This window comes from Littorina saxatilis, linkage group LG11 (genome assembly GCF_037325665.1).
Source record: "Littorina saxatilis isolate snail1 linkage group LG11, US_GU_Lsax_2.0, whole genome shotgun sequence".
Classification (NCBI taxonomy): domain Eukaryota; kingdom Metazoa; phylum Mollusca; class Gastropoda; order Littorinimorpha; family Littorinidae; genus Littorina; species Littorina saxatilis.
Window position 1 is genome coordinate 2,897,596 of NC_090255.1, and position 18,427 is coordinate 2,916,022.

The 18,427-nt window shown below is 40.8% G+C and overlaps 1 protein-coding gene and 2 long non-coding RNA genes across 3 annotated transcripts in view; 2 read left to right on the forward strand and 1 right to left on the reverse strand.

Moving 5' to 3' along the window:
* LOC138980775 (uncharacterized) overlaps positions 1-12,034 on the forward strand; it is a 34,989-nt gene extending 22,955 nt beyond the window's left edge. Inside the window, exons 5-7 of the mRNA XM_070353671.1 lie at positions 8,394-8,585; positions 10,040-10,240; positions 11,219-12,034. Coding sequence (XP_070209772.1) covers positions 8,394-8,585; positions 10,040-10,240; positions 11,219-12,034 — 1,209 coding nt within the window. The remainder of the gene's footprint in view (positions 1-8,393; positions 8,586-10,039; positions 10,241-11,218) is intronic.
* On the forward strand, positions 902-3,842 carry LOC138979407 (uncharacterized). The gene is made up of 3 exons (XR_011460015.1): positions 902-1,185; positions 1,762-1,925; positions 3,702-3,842. It is a non-coding gene; the product is annotated as an uncharacterized lncRNA (long non-coding RNA).
* On the reverse strand, positions 2,440-5,913 carry LOC138979406 (uncharacterized). The gene is made up of 3 exons (XR_011460014.1): positions 5,775-5,913; positions 4,514-4,688; positions 2,440-4,084 (listed from the first exon to the last, which is right to left on the reverse strand). It is a non-coding gene; the product is annotated as an uncharacterized lncRNA (long non-coding RNA).
* Positions 12,035-18,427: the final 6,393 nt, after the last annotated feature.

Sequence of the window (18,427 nt, forward strand, 5' to 3'; positions counted from 1 at the left end):
CAGTAGTTTAGTCTGAATCGCTCTACACACACACACAGACAGACACACACACATACACCATAGTCAAAACTTGACTAAATGTAAAAACAACAAACAGGGAAAACGGAAATAGTGAACTTTGTTTTGGCTGTATGTTTTCTTTAAAGTAAAAATAGTGGGTCCAAACATTGTTCATGTAAGGCCAAAAAAAAAATAGGTCTGTTTACGGTAACCCGACCGACCCTAGTTTTTTCGCGCGACCCTAGACTTTTTTTTGGCATTTGGGGGGGAAAAAAAAAAATCTTGGTTTTTTTGCAAAATAACGTAAAAATATGTTTTTTTGGAGAAAAAAAAAGAAAAAATCCCGACCTACCGACCCTATTTTTTGGGCCTATGTTACCGTAAACAGACCTTTTTTTTTTGTGCCTAACATACAAGTACCGCATACTATGCAGAAGCTGTGTAAGTAGATACAGAGTTAAAATAAAGTAGGCTGTTTAATTGTTTTTTGTTATTTTAACCTTCGCCGGTCGTCGTGGGTCCGTGTGGACCCAGAAGGGTGTTTAAAGAAAAAGTCCAAGGTTTTTAAGTATCTCCAAAAACTGGAAAATCGAATGCCAAATGTTACAAACATCTCTGGAAAAATATTTTAAAAATTGAAAAAAAAGTGTTGTTGTTGTTGTTGAAGATTTAGTGTTGCGGGGCTAACCAAGACAAGTCGCCTGGGGTCAAGTAGTGGTCACGTGGTTTTCGGTGCACTGTGACGTCGGTGCACTGTGACGTCACAAGTTATTGTGTTGATTCTACCACTAGTACCAGCTTGATTTTCACACAGAAAAGTCACCACTGTATGCCCGAAAAGAATGCCTCGGTGGAGAGCAGCCGCAAACTGCAACAACTCGTCAATGTCCTCAGGCATTTCATAGCACACTTTCCCTCATAAAACTCTGAGTCTCTTGTGGAAATGGAAGAGATGTGTGCAGCACAAGCGTGCAGATTTCAAAGTGTCGGGCACTTTCTGGACACAGATTTCGCCATTTTTCTGCAGCACAAAAGTTGGCGTTTCATCCCTGAAACAAATGTTTTGACCCCTGGCAGTGTCTTCCCTTCATAAAAGTCCGGAGAGGGCAGTATTACGACGAGCCATCGAAACTCCGAGGCGACATACGAACAGCGGATTATCTCACAAGAAGGAATGCGTTGAAGGTTAGAGTACATGCTTTTATTTTCATGCAAACGTAAACATTGTTTTGCTGCGCAGCGAATACGAATTGGTGCAGAACAGTGTGTCTGGGTCCAGCTGATATTCGCTGGAGTACAGATGCGCCACAGGCTAGATCTACAGAGTTACAACTTACAGAACGGTCTGAGTTGAGCTAAGAGTAAGAGTAAAAAGTAGTCAGGGTTGTGGACACGTAAGACAATGCGTGTGTCACGTTATCTATTCTATTCAGTCGCAAACTATCCCCTGATATCAATTCATGAAATTGGCAGCGTTTGCTGGAATCATGGTTTAATGCTATTTTTACCAGATCTAAACTTTTGGTGGATGTGCAACCGGTAAGGTAAACAGACACCTGCATGCTAGAGACAAGAAGATTACGAATTGTGCAGGGAATTAATCTTTCTGCATTGACTGAGAGACGCAAAACCAGTCTACATGGATACACATCCAGACGACTTCCAGAGGGTGTCTAAATGTTCAGTGTACTGTATAGATCAGAAGCATACTTTCGAATTGATTTATACTCACACTCATTTTCTCTCTTCTTTTACTTCCAGACCTTTCATCATCACTCACGGCCACTGGTCAGAACAGGTCACTAGACACTGACACCGTGACCATTCCAGATTTCCCGGTTCTCCGTGATCACAACGCAACTGTTGACCAGTCCTGTTCCTACCGTCCAGAATCACCACAGGAGAAAACCAACGTGCCATTCATCGTAAGATTTTTGTTTTGTTTTGAAAATTAGTGCCTTATTCTAGCTTTGCAAAAAAACGAGAAAGTGTCTTTGACAGATACCATCCAAATAATACATTATGAAAACAAGTACAAGTTCATTTCTACTCATGTTAATCGTTTATGCTTTCTGTGCTGAGCGACATATGGATTGAATTTCTTTCGTAACTCACCTGCAAAACTATATCTGTCGAAGTAGTTTCAAATAAAGTTAGTATGCTTCCAAATAAAAAATATAAAAAAAGGGTATTTTCTGAAATTTTTAATTATAGACCAAAACAAAACATTCACGAGTATGTTGTTGACCTGATGGTCTTTATGGTAGACAGCAAGAGTTGCATGTTCAAGAAGTTTAAGCAGTACATTTGAAAGAGCAAGGTAATTTAAGGTGGTATAATTTTAATGGTAGGTTCCACTGTATAAAGGCGACATGGAGGGTATCTTTGACGGACTCATTCAACATTCATACCCATGCACATCACCTCAAACACATAAGCTTTGTTCTTGAGTCAAATTTATTGGCTTCATAAATATTGTGAATTTGTGTCCGTTTGCAGATTGGCTTATCTATGAATTTTTTCGAAAATATCTTGCGATCTACGTACGCATAATGTAACACGTGAAGAAGAACATAAAAAGTTCGTCAAAAGGAATCTAATTTGCATTTTAACCCATTTGCCTTCCTTAGTGTTAATTTGTTCTTCATAAAGACTACTTGAAATGAACAAAATGTTTAACCATTTCAAGGCCTCTGAACACGTTTAAAAAAAATGCAGGTCTTTGCTCACTATATCAGATCTGCCAAGGCTCAGTTTACACAGGAAAAATCATCTGTCGACTTGAACACATACCAATAATCAACAGCCTCACTGCTTCTTGGAGCTGGATTTTGTGTGTGGAATGAATTACACATGTGGCGTTTTAGAATATAATTCATAGAAGATGTACATTCGTGCAGAAAGGCTTTAATTTAATAATTAGGTCTTCGTGATGTTCTCTTAAAATAACTAACATGTGTTCCCTTTACCGGGCCTCTGAACCAGTTTTGTGAATATGCAGGTTAAACTCGTGCTTTTTCTGTGTTATCAGTGTATTTCTCATCCAGGCATGGATGCGTCCTCTTAAATGGACAGCCCTTCCCGTGTAAACGATTGGGTTCAAAATCTCAAATCTTACCAGGCTTTTACATGGGATATGGCCATCCTTCCGTTTTGAAAAATACCAGAACTGAACACTCTGTATGGGTACTCTCTTTGGGAATGTAGAATTTTATGAATTAATTTCTTTAACGCCACACGTGTAAAACATTCCCCCCAAAAATCCCGGCAGCTCCAAAAACCAGTCAGGATGTTTATTCCTGGTATATGTTCAAGTCAAGAGATTTTTTTTCTGTAAAAGTCTTCGCAGATCTGTGAAGTGAGCAATCCTGTTTTGAAAAAGGACGTGCCTTTAAGCCTGTATAGACGGTTTGATTGTTGAGATACCTGGTGGCAATGACCGCACGGGTGGCAAGAGGTAGTAATGCACAGATGACAACAAACCGACCTGCATTTAAAAAAAAAGTTAGGAGGCCTTGATAGGGGAAACATTTTGTTAATTTTCAGAATCTTAATGAAGAAATAATGAACGAGAAGAAAGTCTGGCCTTGAAGTAAATGCAAATTAAACTATGTATACTTTTGACAAACTTTTTCTGTTCTTATTCACATGTTAAAATGTGTGCAGAGATCGTTAGTTACTTCCAAACAACCATGTTTCAGGCAACAGGCAAACGGACAATACTGGACACAGGCTATGCTGACCGGCTCATGGACTGACTACCTGATGCAGGAGTAGACCAACAGTGGAAAAAGTCTGGAACAAAATGTTGCAGAATGTGAACCATGTACCGGACCACGTGACAACCCAGTATCATCTTCAAACCATGCAGGAATCTGTTCAACACAGTCACACGATTTGTAAAAGTATATTTCAGCCTTCTGTAGCTCAGGGAGTTTGAACCCCACTCTTCATCCGTTTGGGAAAGTATTTCTGATTGTTTTGACTGCACAGGTAGGTAATGGTACTCTGATGCTTCTGCCGAGAAACCCCACTCGCTAGCGCACCAGCTGCCTGTTATGGGTAAGCGACGTGCCTGTATTTCCTGCAAAGCAAGACAGAATAAAACAGCAGCTTAGTTTGAGCTTTTAAGACATTCGTACAAGAGAAAACGTGTACGTGTTTGTTTGGAGAGGATGGATAGAATCATAAGACACGCTGTGTCTATGTGACGTAGAGCAGGTTTTCAAATTCATGCTGAAGCACTGTGTGATCGCTATTTTTGGGGCATATATCTTACCTTGATTTCAGATAGACTGGGAACCGAAATGAGGATGTTTACATGAATAAACTATGCTGATATGTATGTGTTTAGAAATAAAGAATAGTTTTAATGATATATGATGGTGGTTTTTTTTAACCCAATGTGATATTTTTGTATTTGAAAACAAATTGTACACTCTGTTGTCAATTTTACTTTCAGATAAATAAATCTATCATAATGGAAATCATCTGTTTGTGTTGTGTTACTTACCCATTTTGATCAATGTTGAGTCGTCCATATTCCTGTGTGTACGCATAGTATGCAGTTTGAAGGTAGTAGATGTCCGAGCAAACATAGGAGGATGTGCTGTTAGGCTGTCTATCTCCTCATCCAGGTTTTCCAGATATTTGAATTTCGTTCCCTCTTGGAGTTTCTGCACTGACACCTGATAAGCAAAATACACGTATCACTCTGTGATCATGGCAACATGTATCATCTGTATGCCCCGTTCAAAAATTACCTTAAGATTCCAAGGTATACACAGAAATTGCACTGGATCACAAAAACAACACGAACAGTGGTACATGTAATGTATATATATTCAGTTTAAAAATTCATGCAATGAGAGTCAATAACCCGATTTAACCCCAGATAGATTCAGGGTCCCACTGACTGAATCTCATATGGTTGCTTTTCGGCACACACCACACATTTTTAATGGGACTGTGAGGTTTTGTTAATACAGTAAAATAATATAGTAGCAACGTACTGTCTGTTTGTGACGTTTGAGAATACCGATCTATGCACTAACGCATTGTCTTTTTGTAGTGTGACTGTCCGACATTGCGTACTCCTAAAAATCAATGATCAAAAAGTTTGAACTGCTGTGATCGTGTTTCAGCATATGTCTGACAGTGCTTATTTGCTTCCAAAACGGCTTGCGATATCACTAGCCATCAGCGTTTCGCCACTGCTCAGAAAATCTTATGATTTCAGATCTAGTTTGAGATCGGAAATCACGTGTGCTCGTTTAAAAAACTAAATTCATTTATTACTTCCCTTTGACCGTTTCGCATTTAAAAAAAGTTTCACTGTTTAGTGGTGTCAATGTCATGTAGTGTCTTACTGTCGCAAATAAAAATACCAGGATAATTGCAGTTTTGTCCGCAAGAAACAGACTTTGCGCAATGTTAACTTGCTGTCTACATGTTTTGTTGTGTGACTGAAAAATTACTCAGAATTCCAAGAGAAAATAAGGATAGTCGCGTGTGAACATCACTGTGGAAACATTTATTCTAAACTGGGCAGTTCAAGGACGAAATCCTTGATTAAAGATAGGAAAATAAACAACACCAGATGCCTGAAATAATAGCATAAATCAATGATCTTTACATGCTTACAGATCTGTGGAAGCACATCAACTGATCTGTGAAAAACACACCTGACTTCGATCTAGCATGCAAGAGGTAGACTAGATCTAGCGACTACGGACTAGTAGTGTGTCAACATCACAACAAAGAGAATCACATACCATTTCGTATTGCCGCTTATGCTGGCTCTGTTTCAAGCAGTTCCTTGTGGCCTCGCCAGCATTTTGACGACGAAGAGGCTCAAACGGGCACGCTAAAACATCAGGCTGGCTGAAAACCGGTCCGTATTCCACTTGTCTTCCTCTTGTCTTCCTCACTGCTTGAGCCGGTGTAACACGAGAAAATTACTCCCACGAGATTTTTACTCCGGAGTAAAAACATTTTACGAAAAAGTTACTCCCTTTACGAAAAAAGCACTCCCCCGTTACGCGAGAAAATTACTCCCCAAGACAGGTGAGTTCCGAGTTAACATTTCGTACACAAATGTTACTCCCCTGACGAATAAAAAAAATAAATTACTTCACCCTAACTGACACGAGCAATTTAACTTCCCATGCCAGGTGTACGAAATGTTTACTCCCTTGTCCCCTGTTAGTCTTGGTGGAGGAAGGGGTGGAGGGAGGGTAGCGCGACATTCGTTTGCGCGAGATCACATATTGGCATTATCCCTTCGCCCGCATCCCATTTTCGCGTACGAGAGTTTTACTGGAAGTAAAAAAATTGGGGAGTAAAAATTTCGTGGAGGGAGTAATTTTTTCGTGCCTTGGGGAGTTCTTTTCTCGTACGAAAAATTTACTCGGAGTAAGAATTTCGTACGAAATGTTTACTCTGGAGTATATGTTTCGTGGAGTAAAAATTTCGTGTTACACCGGCCATGTTTGTTGTTCAAGGCTCGTGACGTAGCACACGTATGTGCACAAGGTCATGAGCCAAAACTGCGCGCGCGATGGAACGATTCAGAACAACCAAAAAACGAGTCAAAGTATACTTTTTGGATTTCTGTGTTCATTTTTACACACGCATTTGTGGTTGATGAATTAAAAGGGTCAACATATCAAAAGTGACCCTAAACCTTGGACTTTTCCTTTAATTGCAAATATATCTTAAACCAGTTGGAATTTTTTAATGAGCTTTTAAGAATGCCTCAGACACCTAAAAAGCTCTCATGTCCTAAAAGATCATTACATTTCAGCGAGAAATAATTAACAAACAAAGGTCACTTTTGGACTACACACGGAAGACATCGTGGGGCCGTGCGGACCCATATGTTTCTCAAACTGAAGGAACTTACATAAAAACTAGGGAGAGAAGTCACAAACCTTCAGGTATTGGCTCTAAACATCATTTTCTACGATCTGTTTAATTTTGGAGTTAATAAGCAAGTCGCGTGGAGCGAAATTAATACATAACAATGTGGGTCCACACGGCCCCGCGACGTCTACAGAAGGGTATTCACGTTTTTCCTTTTTTGAGAAGCTTTAGTCCGCACGGTAATAATTAAATTAATAATTACACATTAACATGCTTCCATTTGAAACTTCGAGGTCTTCATCGGGGATTGACGCCCGACAAAAGCTAATTGAAGCCCGACGGAGCGAAGCGACGGAGGGCTTCAATTAGACTTTGGGAGGGCGTCAATCCACGATGAAGACCGAGAAGTTTCAAATGGAAGCATGTTAATGTTATTGTAATTCAATCTGACGACGATCTCTTTCCTGCTTTTATGCGGTTGTACAGAATTGGTTCTGTTCTGTTCACACACTACTTTCAGTCCACCTACCTGCAAGGGTCAAGTCCCAAGAAATATGTCTCTGTATTCCTATCGTATCACTCTGCTCCTGTTTTGTTTTCTTTCACACACATTTTCCCTTCTTTTTTGACGGGTTTCTGGACACCAAACTCTAAAACAAATTCTTTCATCACAAAAGCGATCTTTGGAATTGACTGACGTAGTCCGGAAGAATTCATGCATCAACTTACGTCACGTATTCGACGTCATCACTTCGCATACCTTATGGTCTCGGTATTTCGTTGGCCTTCATATTTCCCACTTGTAAAATGACCCTCAAAGCTAACCGAGACTAGTCAGGCGGTATCAATGCGCCTCGCCAGCAGGTTGTTAATGGATTTTTTAGCGAGTGGTTATCGACAATTAATGACCGGTAATTTTTAATGAGTTGGGGCATTCTGACCAATCACAGGATCTGTTTCATTAAAACGCAAACTTGATTGAATTACAGTTTAATTTAATTACTTCTCGCGGAAATTTAACCACGGCGTCTACAGAAGGAGATGCACGTTTTTGCTTCTTTGGAAAGCATGGGTCTACGGAAGGGTATGCATATTTTTCCTTCTTTGGGAAGCATGGGTCCGCACGGCCCCACGATGTCTTTCGTGTGTAGTCGATAACCCGGTCGGGCGATGGTTAAATTTTGCAAAAGACTTAGTATACACTTAGATCCTGCAGAGTTTAAAGGCTATGTATATAGACTTCAACATGAAACTTTCAGTAGTTTCTTTTATTTGATGGTAGTTTTCAGCCTCACAATTGAAAGTGGCACATATCATTTCTGAAATTGCTTTTTTCCTATAATGTATGTTCGCTGATTGGTATAAAGGTTACTGTGTCGTTTTATTGAATGTGGTTTTTGTGTGTGTGTGTGTGTGTGTATGTGTGTGTGTGTGTGTGTGTGTGTTTGTGTGTGTGTGTGTGTGTGCGTGTGTATGTGTGTGTGTGTATGTGTGTGCGTGTGTATGTGTGCGTGTGTGTGTGTTTTCAGGCAGGGCTTCCAGACCCCAACGACGAGCTGACATTGGTTACAAGTGCTACACTAGAGGCAATGACAGCAGACATGATCAGTGACGTCAGAGTTGCTGTCCGGATCCATCTTCCTCTTGAAACAAGCGGCGAGGAGGCCATATGGAGACACAAACAAAGACCGAATGGAAGTCCTCGCTTACAACCCAAAAGAGTGAGCTAAGCATCCGTTTTTATTTTTATTTTTATTTTGTTCTTCTTTTCAAAACAAAAAAAATTCTTATCGTGTCAAGAATAATTTCACGGCTACAAGTAAGCCCAGGTTGTATGTAGAGTAAGAGTATCCTTATGTGTTGAAACACACCAAACATCCTCAATTCTTGTGTTTTGCTTTAGCGTGTTTTTGACTTCAATGCTAACGGATTTAATTATCATGAAAACTTCTATATATATATACGACTTGTGTCTGTCTGTATGTGTGTGTGTGTGTGTGTGTGTGTGTGTGTGTGTGTGTATTCGCCATGCACGGCCAAAGTTCTCGATGGATCTGCTTCAAATTTGGTGTCCATATTCAGATACACCCCGGATAAAATCTGGTCCATGAGATATTTCAATACGTGCTCTCAGCGCGCAGCGCAAACCGATTTGGTTTTTTTTGGGGGATCAACTACGGCATAACTCTTCCTTATCTTCTCCATGTTTTCAGCGTTTACCTCCCTTCCTTCGTATGGTGCACTATAGTATGAGGGGGCATCTTCGGATATTCCCGGCGTTCTGTTACTATTTTTAGAAGGTCACCGCAGTGTCCAGAACGTAAATTGGACCCGTAAATTATCCTCACTGTAAAAGTGCAAAAGTCGAATCAATTTATAGCCACGCGAAAAATACACTGTCATCTATCTCTCTATATATACGGCTTCTCTGTGTTTGTGTGTGTGTGTGTGTGTGTGTGTGTGTGTGTGTGTGTGTGTGTGTGTGTGTGTGTGTCTCTATGTGGGCAACACCTGTGGATTGTTCAGTTCTGTTTGTGATGTGGTCTGGCGGCTTTTGTGTATTTGCATGTACTGGCCTTCCTTTGAGAAGCCATAACAGTTCAAAAGGGGATTAACACGGTTACATTCGTCGACAAGGATGGGACTCGATATGGTCAGGAATGGCATTATGGTCACTGAATCATTTTCGTGCTGTTCCCATTCCACGAATCTGGGAGGGACCTAAGCTTGGCGGGTCCATTGTTCGGACCCGGCGAAGCCGGCGTACGGCTCTAAGTACTTCTTCCCGGCGAAGCCGGCTACCCGGCGAAGCGGGTATTCATCTAGTACTATATATAGAAAGTAAGACTGGAAATACAGGGTTCCAGATCATTATCGGGCAGTCCACTTGGAAAAAGGGGTAGTCCCCCATAGTGATCTGTGAAGTATCTGGTGTTTCCTATTTACTTAAATACTTCATTTGTGTCTGTTAATGTTGGCTGTTTAAAATTAGTTTTACAAGAGTTACACTAAGTTGTTGTTGTTTTTATCATTATCACGGTATACAGTTTTGACACACTGTTTTACTTTTTCATTTTCTGCCATGACATCTATACACAAGAAAAACAACGACATGTGCATCAAACCTGTGTTCGTACATTGTTACCCACTTTGAAAGAATTGTTTCTCTCTGCAGAGTTTTGATCCCCGGATGTTTTACCCATGTCTGTGCCACACGGAGCCAGAGAGAGCCGTGTGGTCCATCCAGTGCCGGGAGGACCATGTGCCCCCCTGGTGGTTCGAATCTTACATCGATGTTGGCTACATCCATAGGGGCGACCAGTCCTTCAATTTCCTTCAGGCACCAGAACCCCAAACACTCCAAGTGTGCCTCAAGGTATGTGGGATTTTTGTATTAAAAGAAATGAAAACATAAGTATGTAGATCACAAGTATTTGGAAGTCATTTGAAACTCGGTCCCGTCCGAGGAGGGTCTGATTTCCCCAGTCTGTGAAGGGACACATTTTTTTGTTTCCTCTCTCTTTTGCTCTGCTAAGAGATTTTAACAAATTTTTAATCTCAGAAGAAAGTCTCTTCTGACTTTCAATTATTTCTTTCACAACTTCTGATGTCATTTGACGTCTAATTGTTTTGGTGTCAGTTAGAGACTGGTTCATTAGAGCTTTCACTCACTGCTGTGCCACGCTTAGATCTTTTAAATTCCTTTAATATTTGATATTTTAATTTTACAAAATGGTTTATGAAACCCGCTTTTGTGCTTCAATGTAGAAATGACACAACTCTGCATGTCTACATATTTTCCGAATCTTTTAATCTAACTTTGGCCAAAACACTATTGCAACAAATTTCGAACTCAAATCAAAGCATTAATTCCAGTGTCATGTAGTTAAAACTTTATAATCCAGTTAAGGCCGGTCACGTAACTATCAGGATCACCTTTTGGATCAAAGACTTTTTTTTATTTGACTTTCCTCTCGTTTGTCAAAGTTCAATGTTTTGCATATCGTGATTTTGTGTCGATTTTTTATTCGGCTCTTGCGTTTTTTTCTGGTCGATTTTGTGGATACCCGTATTTGAGCGGCGGTCACGTGATCCCTGTAAAAGAAATCTTTGATCAAAAAAGTGATCCTGATAGTTAAGTGAACGGCCTTAACTGGCATATAAAGTTTTAATGAAATTACATTGGAATTAATGCTTTAATTTGGGTGCGAAATTTGTTGCAATAATTTGTTGGCCTAGTTTAGCAATCCTTGTTGTAGCCAGTTGGGAAACTTTATGTGAACATGTGTGTTCTTTCAAACATAAAACAAAAGAGACATTGGTCTGTGTGAGTAAGGTCATTATCTCTTTGCAGCTGATGAACGAGGTGAAGTCAGCTTCAGCACAGACTGAGGCCGATCTTGGGGAGAACACCCACGCCAAACAACTGTCTGAGACAACCACATCGTCCACAAGGCCAGTCCATTCTGACGAAGCAATGCAAACGAGTTGTTCCTTTCCTTTGGAGCAAACTGGAGCGTTTCAGGCTATCCCACGAAATGCCTCCAACTCAGATGCATCAAACTATCACGGAAGTTGCACGCGATCTCACAACAGCTGCACGCCATCTCACAACAGCTGCACGCGATCTCACAACAGCTGCACGCGATCTCACAACAGCTGCACGCCATCTCACAACAGCTGCACGCCATCTCACAACAGCTGCACGCCATCTCACAACAGCTGCACGCTATCTCACAACAGCTGCACGCCATCTCACAACAGCTGCACGCGATCTCACAACAGCTGCACGCATTCTCAAGCAGCGACCCCAAGTTCCGAAATGGCTGCCTTGCCTCTAAACCCTGAAGACTCAGCAGCCAACCCCAGCACAGGACATCAAGTTGCAAGGAGCGGCGGTGAAGGGGACAACTCCACGAAGCAGGTCATCTACAAAGACTGCGTCTTCAACATGCAGGCCAACAAGAGCACCACCAACAACAACGTCGGCAAACTCCATGACATGAACTTTGGCAACACCACCAATATCGCCTCAGAGGGGGACCAGGGAGTGGGAACGCCTCAACATCACATGATGAAACTAGACCTACCGCCTGTAGAAGAGGTCGTGCAGCAGTCCCTGGCACATAACTCTCACATCGAGAATGGAACAGATCGCTCGTTGGAGTAATGCTTCTAATAAACGTTTCACACATAACTCTCACATCGAGAATGGAACAGATCGCTCGTTGGAGTAATGCTTCTAATAAACGTTTCACACATAACTCTCACATCGAGAATGGAACAGATCGCTCGTTGGAGTAATGCTTCTAATAAACGTTTCACACATAACTCTCACATCGAAAATGGAACAGATCGCTCGTTGGAGTAATGCTTCTAATAAACGTTTCACACATAACTCTCACATCCAGAATGGAACAGATCGCTCGTTGGAGTATTGCTTCTAATAAACGTTTCACACATAACTCTCACATCCCGAATGGAAAAGATCGCTCGTTGGAGTAATGCTTCTAATAAACGTTTCACACATAACTCTCACATCGAAAATGGAACAGTTCGCTCGTTGGAGTAATGCTTCTAATAAACGTTTCACACATAACTCTCACATCCCGAATGGAACAGATCGCTCGTTGGAGTAATGCTTCTAATAAACGTTTCACACATAACTCTCACATCCCGAATGGAAAAGATCGCTCGTTGGAGTAATGCTTCTAATAAACGTTTCACACATAACTCTCACATCCAGAATGGAACAGATCGCTCGTTGGAGTAATGCTTCTAATAAACGTTTCACACATAACTCTCACATCGAAAATGGAACAGATCGCTCGTTGGAGTAATGCTTCTAATAAACGTTTCACACATAACTCTCACATCGAAAATGGAACAGATCGCTCGTTGGAGTAATGCTTCTAATAAACGTTTCACACATATAACTCTCACATCCCGAATGGAACAGATCGCTCGTTGGAGTAATGCTTCTCATAAACGTTTCACACATAACTCTCACATCGAAAATGGAACAGATCGCTCGTTGGAGTAATGCTTCTCATAAACGTTTCACACATAACTCTCACATCGAGAATGGAACAGATCGCTCGTTGGAGTAATGCTTCTCATAAACGTTTCACACATAACTCTCACATCGAGAATGAAACAGACCGCTCGTTGGAGTAATGCTTCTCATAAACGTTTCACACATAACTCTCACATCGAGAATGGAACAGACCGCTCGTTGGAGTAATGCTTCTCATAAACGTTTCACACATAACTCTCACATCGAGAATGGAACAGACCGCTCGTTGGAGTAGTGCTTCTCATAAACGTTTCAATAACTTACCATTCTTGTTGGATTTCTCAACGTCAACACAGAGGGGGGCCAGGCAGAAGGGAGAATGCCACATCACGCGACACCGCCACATCAGGTGACGGAACCACGCATAGAGTTCCCGGATGTGGCGGAGGTTTTGCAGCAGTCATTGGCACAACAATTTGAGAATGAATCACTCCAGTGATTCAAGTGGAGGTGTTTGCTCCAGAGAGTAATTTGAAGATCTAAAATCCTAACTCATACCAGCAATGCTGTCTTTTGAGATTATGATCACGCTTTAAATCACATTGATTGCAAGACGTGAGAAGACCAGGTCCACGCGTGTGGTTCTGAGCAAAATTGAATGTGATATTGTGTTTAAAGGCACAGTAAGCCTCCCGAAAACCATCACAGAGCTCCCCGAGCGTCTAAATACAGTACAAGCATACTTCCATTTGAACGCTCACCGAACGGGAACATCCTGGCTGCTTTCTGTCGAGCGTGAGACATTTTCAAAGAATTTATTTTCGTAGACTTGTTCGTTAACAACAACGGCGCCTCGTTTTTGCGCTAGACCTAACTTTTAAAATCTAAATAATAAATTGACAGCTTGTTACACAAACATTCTTTAATCATAAAAGAATTCGTTTTTCATCAAGACAAGATCAGAACAATTCGAAGTTGTGAAAGTTTAAAAAAAAGAAAAGCCCGGAAGCAGGGTCACGCAAGGGTCGTAGCAGACGAAGGTTTATCAGTGCAAATCGCCGTTCCTCTCAACAGTCAAAAGCCATCGCTAGAGTTCTTATGAACCACAGCCGTTGTTTCGTGCATAAAAAACGTGCTATTGTAGATAAGCTCACATCGAGTCGCATTCATGACTAACTGACGACTGCATTGTGAAAAAGGAAAACTGGATCACACGGGTTCACGATGGCTCAGGGGTAAGATAAACGACGCAAAAATAAATTCTTTGAAAATTGTTCGCTCTTTACGGAGGGCACCTAGGATGTTCTCAATTGGTGAGTGTTTAAATGAAAGGGTGTTTGTACTGTGTGTAAAAGCCTGACCGTATCTGTGATGGTTTACGGGAGGCTTACTCTGCCTTTAATTTTTTATGTAAGTGTTTTTTTTATTCATCATCCAGTCCAATTTCTCAAGGTGGAGAGAACTCGATCTTTTGTTTATCGAGTGTTTATAGTTGTAGTTGTACTCTCACAGCACCTTCGAATGATCATGAAACATTAAAGGCAGAGTAAGCCTCCCGTAAACCATCACAGATACGGTCAGGCTTTTACACACAGTACAAACACCCTTTCATTTAAACACTCACCAATTGAGAACATCCTAGGTGCCCTCCGTAAAGAGCGAACAATTTTCAAAGAATTTATTTTTGCGTGGTTTATCTTACCCCTGAGCCATCGTGAACCCGTGTGATCCAGTTTTCCCCCTTTTCACAATGCAGTCGTCACTTAGTCATGAATGCGACTCGATGTGAGCTTATCTACAATAGCACATTTTTTATGCACGAAACAACGGTTGTGGTTCACAAGAACTATAGCGATGGCTTTTGACTGTTGAGAGGCGGAACGGCGATTTGCACTGATAAACCGTCTGCTACGACCCTTGCGTGACCCTGCTTCCGGGCTTTTCTTTTTTTTTTTAAACTTTCACAACTTCGAATTGTTCTGATCTTGTCTTGGTGAAAAACGAATTCTTTTATGATTAAAGAATGTTTGTGTAACAAGCTGTCAATTTATTATTTAGATTTTAAAAGTTAGGTCTAGCGCAAAAACGAGGCGCCGTTGTTGTTAACGGAACAAGTCTACGAAAATAAATTCTTTGAAAATGTCTCACGCTCGACAGAAAGCAGCCAGGATGTTCCCGTTCGGTGAGCGTTCAAATGGAAGTATGCTTGTACTGTATTTAGACCCTCGGGGAGCTCTGTGATGGTTTACGGGAGGCTTACTGTGCCTTTAAACATAGCTGACAAAAGATTTTTAGTTGAATTTTCCCCTGCGTTTATTTACGGCATAACTCGCAATAACTCATCTACTACTACATAGCGACAGTCCGACTATGGATGACACCACTGACAGAGTATGGAAAGCGATTGTTTGAGAGAGGCTGCATGTCGAATTAGTTTTCTGCATAATGTGATGGATGCTGATACAACAGTAATGATTGCCAAAACCGTAAAATAAACATTCTGAAAAAAATTGTCTTGAAATGAAAAGGAGTGTTAACATTGAGGTATATTTACAGAGGGTATGAACAGAGAGTCAGCAAAAGCAAGGACTAGACATGAATCTTAATTTTGAGAATGCTGAAAGAGAGGTTTCACTTTATATACATGTACAATCGTGTCAATGGATCTAATGGAATTTGTGTTCACTCCGCTCAGCAATCTCCTAGTAAAGAAGTGTTGACAGGCTATTTTACATTTACTGAAACATCTTCTGCTCTTCTGCAATACAATTGTACGGAGTATGTCATGTTACAAACCCTTAAGTTGATGTGTGTGTGTGTGTGTGTGTGTGTGTGTGTGTGTGTGTGTGTGTGTGTGTGTGTGTGTGTGTGTGTATGGTGTGTGTGTGTGTGTGTGTGTGTGTTTGCTTGAGCATAAGAGAGAGAGAGAGAGAGAGAGAGAGAGAGAGAGAGAGAGAACTATCTTTTTGTTTTGCTACGATGGGATATATTTCTAAAACAAATTTATTTTCTTATGCTGATTGAACATAAATGCTAATAAATTAATGTAATACATTTGTCTTAACCAGGGGTTTGTGTGTGTGTGTGTGTTTATGTGTGTGTGTGTGTGTGTGTGTGTGTGTGTGTGTGTGTGTGTGTGTGTGTGTGTGTGTTGCGTTTTAGATTGAGAGGTACACAGATATCAGATATTGCAGATACAGCCAGTCGCATTGAAATCACAAACTGACGACTAAATTGTGAAACAAAAGGAAAATGAATCACACGGGTTCACGATGGCTCAGGGGTTAGACAAACCACGAACTTTGGTGTGTAGTTTAAGCGAGCTAAATAGCCATTCAAGCGAACTGTTTCATTTAATGCTATGTAATGATATTGCTAGTGTGTTCCATAAGGTTGGAAGTGGTTTTTTTCATGAGAAGATTTGAATCGTACTGTAAACCATTTGAGACAGACTGGAGCCTTAATTTTTCTGGAAGATGAATGTAACTCAAAAGTCGTAATGTTGTAACCTATAAAAGCACGCACAAACACCAATTCCGACCCGTGATTCATTCAATAATTACTTTGTTTTGGGTAGAGGGTGGGGAGGGGGAGTTTTCTGGGCTTTTTGGGGAGACCTTCAAAATGAAATTGAAAAGCTTTCAAAAGAAAAACAAAAATTTCCTTGGCATCTCTATTCTGTTTGTCCTCTCACACAACCGAGACGCGTGCTTTGCGAGCCGTTCCCGCTACTGATCCACTTAGATCATTGAGGGGCAGTCACCTTGCAGAGCTTTCACTTCTCGTGTGTGTGTGTGTACGTGTGTGTGTGTGTACGTGTGTGTGTGTGTGTGTGTGTGTGTGTGAGTGTGTATTGTGTGTGTGTGTATGTGTGTGTGTGTGTGTGTATGTGTGTGTGTGTGTGTGTATGTGTGTGTGTATATGTGTGTGTATGTGTGCGAGTATATATATATGTGTGTGTGTGTGTATGTGTGTGTGTGTGCGTGTGTGTGTGTGTGTGTGTGCGAGTGTGTATGTGTGAGTGTGTGTGTGTGTATATATCTATATATATGTGTGTGTGTCGGTGTGTGTGTAACTCATAACTCATAACTCATAACATTTTATTGATCCAACAAAGGAAATTAAATTGGTCATTAGCACATATAGGTCATTAATTAATAATTATAAAAGAATAAGAGAAGAAAATTCATAAAACCCATGATAAAAAACTACAATACCCTTTTTCCTTGCACACATGACACACCGACACACCAACACACATGCATACATACCCACATACATACCTACATACATACATACATACATACATACATACATACATACATACATACATACATACATACATACATACATACATACATACATTCCATGTTAAAGTGTAGTTAAGAACATCACAGTAATTATATCATTGTTTGGATTAACAGATACGTTTTTATGTAAATGATGATAACAACAATCCATAATTAACGCTATTGCACTACCAAAGAAGAGACCAACCAAACACATAAAACCAATAACAGTAATCATCATCAGTTATCACAGGTATCACAGTAGATTAGCCATCAGGTAGTTAGACTCAATTGGGCAAAATATAGTGTCAACACCATCACAACAGTGCTAGAGCTCATTATCACAGCACTAGTTATGATCAAAGGTCAAACAGTCATCAAATCATATTAAATCTATCACTAAGAGGTACATTTAAAAGGCATCACTGATAGTCTGTGGCCAGGACAATGGCTCGGTTGCTGTTAAAATATCTCACAGCTGCAGGAAGAAAAGAACGCCGAAAACGCTTCGTTCGACACCTAGGCATGAGAAACCGAGCGTTCCGTGTGATGCGGAGATCCATCAGTGCGTCGTGGAGGGGATGCCCTAGGTCGAACAGAATAGCTCTGGACTTACTGGCAAGCCTTCTTTCGACAAGGACTTTAAGGGTGTCAAGGCTCTGACCTACAGTAGAACTCGCTTTCTTTATCAGCCTGTTCAGCCTGCCAGTGTCCCTTGCAGTGGCATTCCCTCCCCAACACACTGATGCAAACACCATCACACTGCACACCATACTCTGATAAAACATGTACAGCATCTTGTTACACACATGAAATGATCTCAGCTTGCGCAGGAAAAACAATCTTGACTGCGTCTTCTTAAAAACAGCATCAACATGATTAAACCAGCTTAGCTTGTTATCTAGAACTACACCTAAATACTTGTACTCGCTGACTATCTCAATCGCATCACCTTTGATGACTACAGGATGGACAGTGTCTTTCTTTTTGCGAAAATCAAAAATCATTTCCTTCGTCTTGCTTGCGTTTAATACTAAAAAGTTGGAATCACACCAAGACACAAAATCATCAATACGTTCTCTATACAAGCTCTCATCACCATCAAGAATACTACCAACCACGGCAGAGTCGTCAGAAAATTTCTGAAGATGACATGACTCTCCTTGTACTTTAAAATCAGATGTATACAGGGTGAACAAAAAAGGTGACAAAACTGTTCCTTGTGGTGCTCCGGTGAAAGTGTTAATCATGTCAGATG